Source organism: Pleurodeles waltl, chromosome 2_2 (assembly GCF_031143425.1).
Source record: "Pleurodeles waltl isolate 20211129_DDA chromosome 2_2, aPleWal1.hap1.20221129, whole genome shotgun sequence".
Taxonomy (NCBI): Eukaryota; Metazoa; Chordata; class Amphibia; order Caudata; family Salamandridae; genus Pleurodeles; species Pleurodeles waltl.
In genome coordinates this window covers 1,166,475,174-1,166,487,333 of record NC_090439.1, presented here as the reverse complement: position 1 = coordinate 1,166,487,333, position 12,160 = coordinate 1,166,475,174, and the positions used below count along the sequence as shown (strand labels likewise).

General features: G+C 46.0%; 1 protein-coding gene across 2 annotated transcripts in view; it reads right to left on the bottom strand.

Annotated features, from left to right (window-relative positions):
• LOC138283023 (E3 ubiquitin-protein ligase TRIM11-like) overlaps positions 1–12,160 on the bottom strand; it is a 174,038-nt gene that overhangs the window by 31,493 nt on the left and 130,385 nt on the right. The window contains exon 6 of one of the 2 annotated variants that reach the window (XM_069221141.1): positions 6,171–6,681. The exons of the other annotated variant lie outside the window; for it this stretch is intronic. Coding sequence (XP_069077242.1) covers positions 6,662–6,681 — 20 coding nt within the window. The 3' untranslated portion in view covers positions 6,171–6,661. Of the gene's footprint in view, positions 1–6,170; positions 6,682–12,160 lie in introns of those variants that run through there. 2 annotated transcript variants of the gene reach the window in all.

Below are 12,160 nucleotides of genomic sequence, written 5' to 3'. Positions count from 1 at the left end.
AATATGCCCCTACAGTGTCTAAGTCCATTCTTAGACATTTAAGTGCAGTGTGGCCGTACTGAGTATATGGTATGGGAGTTTGTCATTACAAACTCCACAGCTCCATAATGGATTCACCGAATACTGGGAAGTTTGGTATCAAACTTCTCAGCACAATAAACCCACACTGATGCCAGTGTTGGATTTACTGAACAATGCACTCAGAGGACATCTTAGAGATGTCCCCTATATTTTACTCAATCATTTAGTGCAGGACTGACTGATCTGTGCCAGCCTGCCTGCCACTCAATCATGACAAGACGGAAATACTCCTCCTCTCGAAATCTAACCAGCTTCCTCAACTGCAAGAATGGCTAAAATCTATTGACGCCCTCAAATGTATTCTCTCCCCATCTACCACGATCAAATCCCTGGGAATCTCTCTGGACTCCAACCTGACCTTGCTGGACCATATTAAGTCAAACGCTAAGAATGCCTTCCGCAGCCTTAAACTTCTTCACAAAATCAAATCCTTTATACCCCACGATGACCTTAAACAGGCCACTCAAGCACTGGCACTCTCAAGACTAGACTATGGGATCTCTATCCTCACTGGCACGGCCAAATCCCGACTCGCCCCTATGAGGTCCACTCTTCATGCAGCAGCTAGACTAGTGACAGGAACTAATAAATTTGACCACATCTCCCCAGCCCTGAAGAACCTGAAATGGCTCTCGATAGAGGCCCGCTGCCTGTTCCGCACTGCCTGCCTGACACACAAAGCCCTTCACACTGGGAAACCTGAATACCTCGCTAACAAGCTAGTGAAAGTTGGTCAAACTAGATCTCTGAGAAGCACAAGCTCTCTCCTCCTCCTCCTTCCGAAACCCAACAAGCAAAAAACTCGATCATGCTCCTTCTCTAACAACGCTCCGAGAATATGGAACTCCTTACCCATCCACATCAGATCTAACACCTCCCACCTGACCTTTAAGAAACTACTGAAAGAATTCCTCCTAAACCACCCCTCTCATTAATAAGGGTCTCTCCCTCTCCACCCCCCCTTCCCCGAACTGCCACCCTTCTATTCTTGAGAACCCACTTGTACCCCCATTACACAAAATGACTCTTGACTTGTGTGTCTCTTATGTTTATTCTTATGTTTATTTCCTGCTCTGTTGTAAAGCGCTCTGTTACCCTCTCGGTCTTGCTAGCGCTATAGAAAACTCTTATAAATACAAATAAAAATAAAACAGATGAGCTTCTGACCACATGGGGTGAGAGCCTTTGTGCTCTTTGTGGCCAGAAACAAAGTCTACTCTGGGTGGAGGTGCTTCTCACCTCCCCTCTGCAGGAACGGTAACACCTGGCGGTGAGCCTCAAAGGCTCAGGCCTCTTGTCACAGTGCCCCAGGGTACTCCAGCGAGTGGGTATGCCTGCCCCCCTGACAAAGCCCCACTTTTGGCAGCAAGTTTGCGTAGAACTTAGGAAAGACAAGGAAGAGTAACAGCGAACCCCTAAGGTGTCCAGAGCTGAAGTGACGCCCTCCTTGCAAAATCCTTCATCTTAGTTTGGAGGACAGGGACCAATAGGGTTAGGTTTGTGTCTCCATCCCCAAAGGGAGAGGACAGTAGTCACTGGTTACTGGCCTATGACCCATGTAACGCCCCTAAATCCGGGAGTTAAGTGCTCCCCTGAACCCAGTTTGTGAGATTCCTGGTGACCTCATAAGAAGAAAGAAGAAAGACTGCTTAACTGAAACCCCAGCAGAGAAGACAGAAGATGAAAACTGACTTGGCCCCAGCCCTACCGGCCTGTCTCTAGCTTCAAAAGCCCTGCAAAAGAAAGCGATGCATCCTGCAGGTCTAGCCACCTCTGTCAAGCCTCCAGAGGACTGCATGCTTCACAGACGACCAAGAACTCCCATGGACAGCAGCCATGTGCAAGAAGAAACTACATCTAAGGACTCCAGAGGCTTCCCGGATCTGCGAGTCCTGACCATTCTGCACCCGAAGTCCATGTCCAGGTGGCCCAACTGACTAGAGAGGGTCCCCAGGCAATTCCAAGCAACTGCTCACCCTGGGTTGACCTCTCCTGTCCTCCACAACAATGCCTGCAGCCTGAATCCAGAGGACCTCCCTGACCGCAACAGCACCGGATGAAGATACCCATCTCTAAAAGATACTTGGCAATCACAGCCCCCTTGGCTTGGGGAATCAGACCTCCAGTGCAGCAACATTCAGAAGGCGGCCCTCCTACTTATCCAGCCTGTGGTTTTCCTGAACCGACCCCCTGAACCCAGCCTGCAGCATCTAAGAGACCCACGTGGTCCCACTATAGGAAAGCATTGGGAGCCCAACGTTGTGTTTGCACCTTGCACCCGTCCGACATTGCACCACTGAGGGTGTATGTTTGGTGCTGACCTGTGGCCCCCCTGGTGCTCCTCTAAACCCCAGGTCTGCCCTCCGAAGGCGTGGGTACATACCCGGAAGCAGACCTGATCCCAAGTGCCCCCAGTCTCCATAGGAGCCCATGTTAAATTTGCCTCATCTTTGACCTCTGTACCCGGCGGCCTCGTGTTGCTGGTGGTGGGTGTTTGGGGTTAACCTGAACCCTAACCTGTGGACTTTTCAAACTCCAGAGACTAGAACTGTAAGTCTTGTACTTACCTGCAAAACATACTAAATTTTCTTCCCCCCAGGAGCTGTTTCTGAAAATTGCAATGTCAACTTTTAAAACAGATTATTGGCATGTATTCAAAAACTGTATAACTTTGCAATTCTAACCAAAGTGGATTGATACATATGTGAAATACATATTTATTCATCTACTTACCTGCAACTTGAATCTTGTGGTTCTAGAAATAAATTAACAAAATATATTTTTGCTACAGAAAGTCATTGGTCTGGAGTTAGTCATTGGGTGTGTGCTTCCCTTATTGCCTGTGTAATCGGAAATCCCCCAAAAACACTCAAAAATATAGAATGTATAGCTGATGGTATTAAACCGAATATAGAGGTGAAGGTGTGAACAAAACCAGAATGAACAGTCTTAAAAAAGTGGGTGATTCCATTAGTACTGGATGCATTAAATATTCGTCCCACGTGTTCACCAAAGTGTCTCAGAAAGTTTGTAGTTAAAAGGGAAGGAATCTCTGACGATGACCGCGCGACCTGAAGCTCATAGGTCTCGCGTGCAGATGTAAGCGCCACATGTTTTTGAAATATTAAAGCCTTTAGTCTGCTCAACTTGTCAAAATTCACATCAGAAGTAGCAATATGAGGCCAAACGTCTGCTACTCCTTGAAACTGTGTAGGGGGAAAAAGGACATTCCCGCAACATATAACAATTTGGGAGACCGAAACGACGTAAGCTGTTCCGCCTCGCATCCCGCAACAGCTCTCACTGTTAAGGAGCACATAGCTGCCATTGGAGAGCACCTGGAACGCAGGTCTAATCAAGGGTATTGGGACTCCCTTCAGATAACAAGCCAAATTTTCTGCGGAGGCATTGCATGCCCTGTGCAGGGACAGCTGTTTACAAACCATTGAACGGGTCACAGAAGTCTCACATTCACTACTGCTCAGAAAGACCTCTTTCATGCCATTGAAGCATTTGTACGAGAAAGGAAGCTTCCACACCTCGTGTATGTAACTATCTCCCAGTCTTTCATATCTGCCCGCTGGGATTTGTTTCAAACAGTATGTTGATTGAAGTGTTGAAATGGGCAGATTTAGAACCCCATGTAATAGCCATTCAGCAGATGGTATTTCAGCCACAGCAAAAGGCAACTTTTCCAACTTTTCAATATTCAACATGACATATGTTGCTTCTTTCTTAGCCATTATTTGTTGTTGTCACGTTAAATTAAATGTAGAAAAAATCTCCCTTGCTCTCATGTGTTGCCAGTGAACGCGACCTGCTTTCAATGTTTGTAGTGTCAAACTTTACGCATAATGGATCTTAGCTGACTTTGTCCATGTTGCAAAAATGATACATCACTCTATACTATGGGCCTCATTATGACCCACGGGGGTGGGAGCACCGCCGACAGGCCAGTGGTGCTCCCTTGGGCATTCTGACCGCGGCGGTACAGCCGCGGTCAGAAAGGGAAAACCGGCGGTGTCCCGCCGGTTTTCCGCTGCCCTGTGGAATCCTCCATGGCGGCGCAGCATGCTGCGCCGCCATGGGGATTCCGACCCCCTTCAAGCCGGCCTGGCTCTGGCGGCTGGCCGGCGGGAACGGGCGTCGTGGGGCCCCTGGGGGCCCCTGCAGTGTCCATGCCCATGGCATGGACACTGCAGGGGCCCCCTAACAGGGCCCCACTAGGCTTTTCAGTGTCTGCCTTGCAGACACTGAAAAGCGCGACGGGTGCAACAGCACCTGTGGAAGGGTGTTTCCCGCTGGGCTGGCGGGCGGCCTTAAGGCAGTCGCCCGCCAGCCCAGCGGGAAACCCAGAATGACCGCCGCGGTCTTTTGACTGCGGGACGGTATTCTGGCGGCTCCCGCCGCCCGTCAAGATCAGAATGAGGGGCTATATCTGTTGCAGAGGATATAATGTTATTTAAGGTGTATATTCGGTCGGACAAGGTATTAATCCCATTATCTACAACGGCTAATGCTTTCTGTAAGTTTTTCTGATCTATTTGCCTTAACCAGGCAGCCGCCTCTTGTTGGGAAAGTTTCCATATTTCATTTAATGCAGCATATAAGAAGTGTTTTCTGCGTTGTTTTCTGGGGCCTAACAGGAAATCCTGTAAACCTGTGTTATTGGATAGGAGACTTAGATGTTCTTTGACAGCATCTAGTGAGGAGACCTTCATCCATTGCTGGCATAGTTTCCTTACACTATGGGGGTCATTATGACCCCGGGGGTTGGCGGTAACATGGCAGTAAGTTCAGCCAACCCGCCAATGTACCACTCCGACAGCCACGGCGCTCACAGCCGCCGGGCTGGAGATATACATCTCCAGCCCGGCGGCCGTCACTGTACCACCTGCGGGATAATGACCCCACCTACCACCATAGTTTTCATGGCTTCCTTACCGCCACGAAAACCATGGCAGTAGGCACTATCAGTGACAGGGCATTCCTTCCCTGTCACTGATAGGGGTCTCCCCCCTTCCCTCTCTAGTTACGATCCAGCCCCCCTGCCTCTCCAAAGCCCCCCACCCCCATTCATTCTTGCCCCCTCTTGACACACTCACACAAACACACACCCTTTTCACACAAACATCAACACATGCATACATCCACTCACACACACCTGCACACACTTTCAAACATGCACGCACACATATATTCACAAAATACAACATGCACCCACTCACACCTCCATACATGCACACTAGCATCCAACACGCAAAACACACCCACATCCACGTGCAAACAAACATACACACACACACCCACACACGCACACAACACCCCCCACCCCCTCTCCTGTCGGAGACCCAACTTACCTGTGTTCAGGGGGTCCTCCGGCAGGAGAAGGGACAGGCCGCTACTGCCAGCAGCAGCGTCCACCAGCAGAACACCGCCAGGCCGTATTATGGGTCATAATACGGCTGGCGGTGGTCTACTGTCATGACCCTGCTGGTGGCAGCAGTGCCACCTTACCGCCATCCACCGGCATGGGCACAACCGGATTTCCACCATCGTTCTGGCGGAAATCCGCTATGGTCATAATACGGTGGACGGCTGGTAGCCGTGGCGACGGTCTTTTGGCGGCCGCCGCTGAAGTGGTAGGCAGTTTTTACCACCAGTATCAAAATGAGGGCCTACATGTTTTCACTATACTCAAGTGTTCTGAGGACACATAGCGAGGGTCTGGCCTATTCATTCTAAAACCCCAGTGGAGTTAACAAAACGCGTATGGCACCCATTGATGTCTACAGGCTAGAATAACCACCCACAAGGACATGAAAATGATGCGTTAAATGTGCCATTCTGAACTCATTAATTGAGCTGATCTCTGGACACATTTATATATTTTTGCCATTTATACAATTTAACAGGGGTAGGAATATTGGGCGCATTCAATTCCTTAATGTTTGCTAAGCCTAAACAGCTTGTTTGTTGCACTGTTTCGTTTATAAATATCATTTAAACAGGAATCATACATGCTCTAAAAAAAATATCATTTAAACAGGAATCATACATGCTCTAAAAAAAGCTTCTCTCGTTGAGTATAGTAGGTTAAGACATCCGTTTATGTAGAATTTGTAGAACACAGCACCGTATTAGCAGAAATCAATGTAGAAGTAGTTGTCAGTGAAACCAATGAAAGCTCATTTTCCACCCTCCCCAAGCTCGGTTAGGTATCAACGTTGCTGTTGAAGACTTGTAAGGCAACATCCTGGTCTGCAGTGGGAGGGATTCAGGCACTACTCAGGAGTCCTATAGGTCTGCTGTGCAGGATCGGCCACATGGTGTAGCTTGACCTTGACGATGGAGACGAAGCAATTTACTTTAGAGCCAGGCAGCGGTGGTAAAATCACAGTTCTGGAACCGTGTATTCCCAGGACTGGAACCTGTGCACGATAAGAAGGACTGAATTCCTTCTTTTTCACAGCAACCTTTTCACGCACCAGATCACTAAGATTAGGAATCCAGCCGGTAGATACTGGTTACTGGTACATCCCTGATTCCAAAGGAGGCAGCATTGGCAGAGGCGTTGTCATCACGGAATTGTTGTAAGTCCTGCAAGATAGTGACACAATCATTTATGTGAAAGGGTGAATCTTCCGCTTCCACGTCAGGAACATCAAGATCTGGAACATACACTTGAGTTACAAAAATACATTTGTAGGATGAATGCCTCCCCCCCCCGGACCTTCTGTGCAAATTATTAAGTGCTATCTGGACTCCATATAGGTGTGTAAGCCAGCTACAACCCGTGCCTAATACTCTAGCTGTTAAGGATTGCTTTAAATCTCGGTTTCGTCGATCCACGACACTATTTCCTCGGGATCAAATAGAGACAAGTAATGCAGTTGGACCCCTAATAAAGCCATGGTGTACCTGTAAGCTATTGAGGCAAAAGCAGGGCCCCTGTCCGAGTGGAAAGCCACAACTGCATATGTGCCAGTAAAGACTTGCACATCTTTAATAACAGCTCAAGCATCAGCCGAGCGTTGTGGCCAAACCCACAGAAATCTGAAGCATGAGTCAACAGCAACTGCAATGTATTTGTATGCACTATCCAGTGTCAGGGGACCACAATGGTCCAAGTACACACATTTTAATGGTTTGTTGGAAATTAAGAGGGGTGTCTGCGGTGGGCTTTTCACGCTGGACTCTCATTTGCTGGCAGATGTCACAACAAAGGACATACCGCTTGGTCTGTTTGTATAGACCTGGCCACCAATATAGTGATTGCAATATTGATATTGTAGCTGCCAAACCAGCATGGGCAGAAACCTGGTTTCCGCCCAGCGGGGATCTCGGCCGCAACACAGGAGCCGGCTCCAAATGGGGCCGGCGGTGTTGCTGGCTGCAAGCAGCGCTGCCCTGGCAGATTATTACCGCCGGGGCAAATGTGGCGGAGAACCGCCGGCCCCGGCAGTGCGACCGCTGACCTTGGAAGCACAGCCAGCCTGTTGGCGGTGCTTCCGTCGAAACAGCCCTGGCGGTCTTGGACCGCCAGGGTTGTAATGACCCCCTATGTTTTGGCAGAGAAACCCATTGGATATATCTAGGGTCGTCTTGTATTTTCTACGCACTGTATGGTTCATAAGTGCTGTGCTTTGTGCATTTTGTATAGCAATTTTTTTTGTGTGACTATTTAAATGTCTCTAGTCTAAGACTATTCAATATGAATTGTCGGGTTTAGCGACTGGAAATAATGGATTATTCATGGATGAGTCTGAGGGTTCAATGACACCCTGGTACTCCAACTGATTGAGGATTACCCTCACAGGTGCTTTTGCATCATATTTTATAGGATATTGAGGTTGCAGTTGGGGTTGGGATTTTATTGTTATTACGTGGTAGGGGGATTCTTTGTCCCATCCTACTTGGTTGTGATATAACGCAGGTGCCTGTGCCAATGCCCAATCAATGGCATGCATTTCAACAAGCTTTCTGGGAACAAGGGGCGAGAAAGATTTTTCAATCACATCCTCTCCATAAAGGAGATTGCGGATGAATTCTGGTGGGCAACCTTTTTCATCCAGCAAAATATCATAAATAGAGACTACGCGGTCCCAAGAGAAAGCGTCAATTATGCGTTCAATGTCCCCTTCTAACTGAATAGTTACTCTGTACACCCTATCTGGTGTGGAGACACTCATGCCCACGGTCTCAACTTGTAAGAAGTCATCAGTTGCCTTCACCTCCAGATGCTCTTGAAGATCCTAGCGAACTATTGCGATCTCTGCAGCACTACCGAGCAGTGCCAGTGCCCACTTCTTGTTCTTCAGTAAAGCCCTCTTCTTGAGTGGCATGTCAAATTCTAACTGTTGCCACCTTTTTCTTTTTAAACTGGGGTTTTTGTTGGGGACGTTTCTCTTCTTTTTTAACTGAAACTTCAGACGAGAGTTGTAAGTCCTTTCTTGGTTTCACATACTCATTTTGCTGCTCTGACCGCCCACCTCTCTCACTGCATGTTTCCGGTGAGTCCTGAAAGGAACAACATTAGCGTGTTTCAGTATATTGATATCTGTCAGGTGTTTTTATATTATCTATATTTCTAAGGTTATATCTATTTTGTGGGGTCTCCGGATGCGGAGATTCTCCCCTTTCTTTTTTAGGTGTTGGTTGTTTTTTTATCCAAGAGTTTTTTTAAACCTACAGGCGCTTGCTTGGTAGTATCTTTATTGGATCTGGCTTGAAATTGTGGTTTAATCGATCTGGTCCCCAGACTATCTCGACCAATATTAGAATAGGTCTCTGCGATAATCTTTGGTAGCTCCCGTTCTTGATCCTGTGGAGGAACATCACAGAGCTGCATGAGCACTGCTAGTGCAACTGCTTCCCCTTTAAGATTACTTAATATTATTGAGGATACTGTGGCGAAGTTGCCCATTAATTGCATCCCCAAATCCAGGGCTGGGGCAGCCCCTTATTAATCTTGAATTAGCTTTAACACCTCCGGAAGATTGGCGTACCGTGTCCCATGTATTGCAGCTATCAACTGTGGGAACCATCCCAAAAGGCAAGCACATAGTGAGAATTCTATGTTGATCCTGCGGCCCTGTAAGAGGCAAAACTGCTTCCAGTGCATTTATTTTTTGAGCTAACCAAAACGGAATTTCCTCCCGCTTGGTGGTTACCGTACCTATCATCGAATGTACAGTAGCATGGGTTAATGCCTGGCATGACTGCATGTTGTTGCACTGAGGCAGCACGTGCTGGGTTAGTATTTAATGTTTGCATGACAAACTGTACTAATAATGTGTATATTGTTGTGAGCTCTATATGTAGGCGGCGAACCTCAGACACGGCTAAGGTTGCTGCATCAGGGTGTGGTTTATATGTGGCCAATAATGGCCAGGTCGGGCCACCACTGCTCAGAGGACCTAACCTAACATGTAATATTGTATGTGGTAGGGTGCCATCAAGCCAGTTGTTATGGTCTTGATAAGATAAAGGTATTTCCAAATATGCATAAGCTCTGTATTGTGCTGGTATGTTTGCAGGTGTATACTGGTGAAATGTATTTGTGTTCCCATCTACTGCTGGAAAGGTGACCCAAGAATAAAAAAAAATATGTTCTATAGGCTGGATGAGCCTCAACAACAAATGTGACTGGACCCCCCTAGGCTGTTAGGCCATTTGCCAATAAATGTGCAGTAAGGGGTGGTTGCAAACTTACTGCAATTGCTACACGTTGTGGGTTCACCATTTTAATGGTGGATGTATGTTCAGAGGTAAGGACACCTAGTGGGGATTAGTCCTTTTAAGGTTCAAGCTTGAACAACCTATAGCTCAATATTAGTAGTACCTTATTTAGCTGAGGAGGAAATCCTCAATACCAGGAACGTCTCCGTATATAGCATTGAGGTGTCTTTAGCCTTAGATGAGACAGAGATACTTAGGAGGATCGGAATATTAGTGCCTGACCAAATGTTGGTGGCGCCATGTCGTGTAGGTTCTCATTATGCTAATAAGGCTACTGGATTTGGGGGAGAGGTTCACATGGATTGTGGCTACTAAATAGAATTCCACACCACATAACGCCTGTCAGCCTAATCCGGGATCTCCGGCTAACTAGCAGCGCCTCATCTCTGGCGGAGATGATTGTGGCAACCAGGCGCATGGCGAAAAGACTCCTCAGGGGAACAATGGTCGATCAGATCCCATCTCTTTCTCTCAGTTACCAAAAGGCTCAAACAGGCAAAGAAAACAGAGGCAGAATATAGTTCAATAAGGATTTACTGAAGTAACTGCATCTTAGATAAAAAGGCATGTATTGCAATAACTAGGATGATAAAACACAATAAAAGTAAACTGGTGACTAACAGAGTAAAACACAAGAATAGTCCTACCATACTGTCACTAGGAGTGATGTATCTGTTTCTCCCACCTAAACTATGTCTGAGCACAGCGTAAAAAGCCTAATCTGCCCTTTGGGTTTCCCCCCTGGGGGTACACCATCCTTCATACCTGGAAGAAGTAGCCTGTAATCTTGAGAGACACCGTCCCCATGTGGATCAGGGGTCCAGCCGTCTAGGCAGGTAGCTGCTGCGAAGCAGTCAGCAATCAGCATGCAATCGTGCTCATCTGGCTGGAATCTCCCTCTAACAGGTCTAGGACAAAGGGGTGTTTTTATAATGAAGCAGCTAATATTCTAAGAAATAGTCCCCACGTATGAGTGTGTGTTTTCTGTGAATGTTGGAGACACAGCATATCACATTTGTCGGCAACCCTACCTGAGTGTAGCCTTGGAGAAAGCACAAAGTTAAATAAATGTCCTACTAAGAATGTAATGCTTTCCTAGGCGAAAGTACAATGAGATAAAGAAAATAAAACAGCACTGCAAATGTTGCTATTGCTAGAAAAATAAAGCAATGCTGAATGAAATGTATCATGGTAAAAGTATGTGTCTAAAACATGGATAAAATCGCTATACAATAAAGCGACTGAAGAATCAGATCAAAGTGATAGCGAAGGTTGTGCAGCAAGGAGATCAAAGAGAAAAAGAGTGCCAAGTCGTGGGAGAAGGAGTTTGCTGCCTTTTCTGCTAACAATTCGACTTCAGCTGCGCATTTTGGAGATTGAAAGAGCTTTGGAATAGAACTTTGAAATGTCATTGCCTCATGATGAACAGAGGCATTATTTGCTGGAAGTACTCGTCAGTGATTTTCAGATGGTTTATTATTAGGGACATTTGAGCTTTCAATAGTGAATTTTGAACATTTGCAAATAGAGGAAATTCTTGCTGAACTCTTTCTAGAAGCTCATGGACTGTGTAGATAAGTGCAACAATTTGAAAAGATAGATTTTTATTTTTGCTTTGCTCACATAAAAAAAAAAGAAAAAAAAGGAAAAGACGCTTTAAATTAATTGAAAGCCGCTTGTACATTTTTGACTTTTTGTTTTTGCAATCTTTGAATTTTTAGAATTTTTATAATGTGGTCGGATTCTAGACAAGTCATGATATCTGATCAAGGCAAAAGGAGTAAGTGCAAGTATGTGTATGTAGGATTAGCAACAGTGTGTGTTTGTGAGTGTTTTATTGATAGTTGGATTGAGTTTGCCTGAGAATTATGAGATTGAGAGCACAGTTACACCGACATTAGTAGCAGAACAAGATCCTGAGCATGAGGATCAGAGATTGTTACACACTGACAGTTCAAAGGGAGATTCGACATTGAATGTGTATTATAAGTTGTTGTATGAGTACATTGGCACTATGGATGTACGCATTTCTTATCTGCACACAGATCCCTTCATCATTTCAAGAAGGGACTACTTATCACAGTTTGCCACTAATTTATGGAATTTCTTGCTGTCTATTACTAACGCTATTCTATGAGCAGGAGTATTTTCAATATTTTTCTTCAAATTTTGACCTTGTATTTTTTTTTGTGGCTGTAAATCAGCACTTGAAAAGTTTTACTAATGCTAAAAATATTGATATTGTGGGCAGTTTCTTTGAGCCAACCCTGACTCTTGGTACAGTATATGCATAGAAAAACAATTTAACCTGCATTTTGACACAAGCAGAAAAGGAAAT